Source organism: Wasmannia auropunctata, unplaced genomic scaffold, assembly GCF_000956235.1.
Source record: "Wasmannia auropunctata unplaced genomic scaffold, wasmannia.A_1.0 LD334990.1, whole genome shotgun sequence".
Classification (NCBI taxonomy): domain Eukaryota; kingdom Metazoa; phylum Arthropoda; class Insecta; order Hymenoptera; family Formicidae; genus Wasmannia; species Wasmannia auropunctata.
Genome location: NW_012027900.1, coordinates 9699 through 11191, shown reverse-complemented (window position 1 = coordinate 11191; position 1493 = coordinate 9699). Strand labels below are relative to the sequence as shown.

At 31.7% G+C, this 1493-nt stretch overlaps 1 protein-coding gene across 1 annotated transcript in view; it reads left to right on the top strand.

Moving 5' to 3' along the window:
* Positions 1–1461, top strand: part of LOC105457853 — a gene marked incomplete at its 3' end in the record, with an annotated part of 3802 nt that extends 2341 nt beyond the window's left edge. The window contains exons 5-6 of the mRNA XM_011702758.1: positions 497–957; positions 1128–1461. Of these exons, the coding sequence (XP_011701060.1) occupies positions 497–957; positions 1128–1461 (795 nt within the window). The remainder of the gene's footprint in view (positions 1–496; positions 958–1127) is intronic.
* Positions 1462–1493: the final 32 nt, after the last annotated feature.

Genomic DNA, 1493 nt, shown 5'->3' with positions numbered 1-1493 from the left:
ATTACTAAAAATTAGATATTATTAAAGCAGATTAAAATTACATACGCGCCATCGCTAAATTTCAAATTAAAAATTTGAATTAAAAATTTGAATTAAAATTTGAATTAAAAATTCAGATTAATGTTGTCTTTCCTAGCGGAATCGGATTTAGACAAATTACAATCGATTTTATTGAATCAGTGTTTTTGTAACTGAAACAAACTTAGATGTTAAAAAATATATATACAGTTTAGGCGGATTATTTTGGATATTATATATTCATACGGTTATTTGGATTTATTTGAATTGACAACAATATAGATTAGAATATAAGATAATATAGAGTATAATGATTTCAGATTGGAAATAATCCGTAAAAGTAATATTAAATTATAATTCGTTCGGAATTAAAACCGATTACTTTATAATCCGGGCACGGATTGAACCGATTAAAACCGATTAAAATCGATTAAAACGGATTACGTTTTAATCGGTTTTAATCGAACATTTTTAGCAGGGATAGGACTGAACTACAAAAATATGATTGACATAGGAACGGATGGTGCGAGCAATCTTTGTGGCAAGAACCACAGCTTGTACACGTTATTAAAAGAAAAGATTCCACATTTACAATTGATAAAATGCGTTTGCCATTCCTTAAATCTGTGTGCCTCCAACGCAAGCGACGAATTACCATGTACAGTCGAATTTTTACTACGAGAAACGAGAAAATGGTTCTCTCACAGTCCTCTTCGTCAAATGAAGTACAGCAAAATGTATCAATTAATTAATGCCGGAAAACAACCACCTAAACTGATTCAATTATCTTCGACGCGTTGGCTTGCATGGAGTGAGGCTGTTTCTACAAATATTAAACAATGGCTGGAGCTGAAACATAACACTTTCAATTGGCGTCAAAAACCTAAGACGATAAATGCTATACAGCAAGAACGCTTGCAAATATGTACGAAGACGACAGTAATTTACTATGTTTACTTTTTTTAGATGGAATTTTAAAAGACGTTACTAATTTAAATCTTGCATTTCAAAAAACAAATGCTGATATTACAAAATTATATGCTGACTTATACATGCTACTTATGTCGTTGGTAAGAAGGATTATAAAACCTTCTTATTTGAAACATCAGAGAACGTCTTCTATACTGCATCAAGCAGACATAGATGATGTAGTGAGAGTTTTGGAAAAGGTGCATCAAGATTTTGAAAACGCCCTTCTTCCCCTTGAATCGGTAAATTTTGGACATCGATTTGAATCATATGCTGCAAAGAAGACTATTTCACAAACATCTTTAAAAGTTATCCAAGAAAGATGTGTGGCCTATACGATTCGTCTTTGTAACGAACTTGTAAAAAGATTACCCTACAATCTCCCTACAGTGGAAAGTTTGCGTTACTTGACACCTGAAATGTGTCTAAATCAATTAAATACATCATATAGAAATTTACCATGGGAACTAGCCGGTATATTTCATTCATAATGTTGAAATACAATC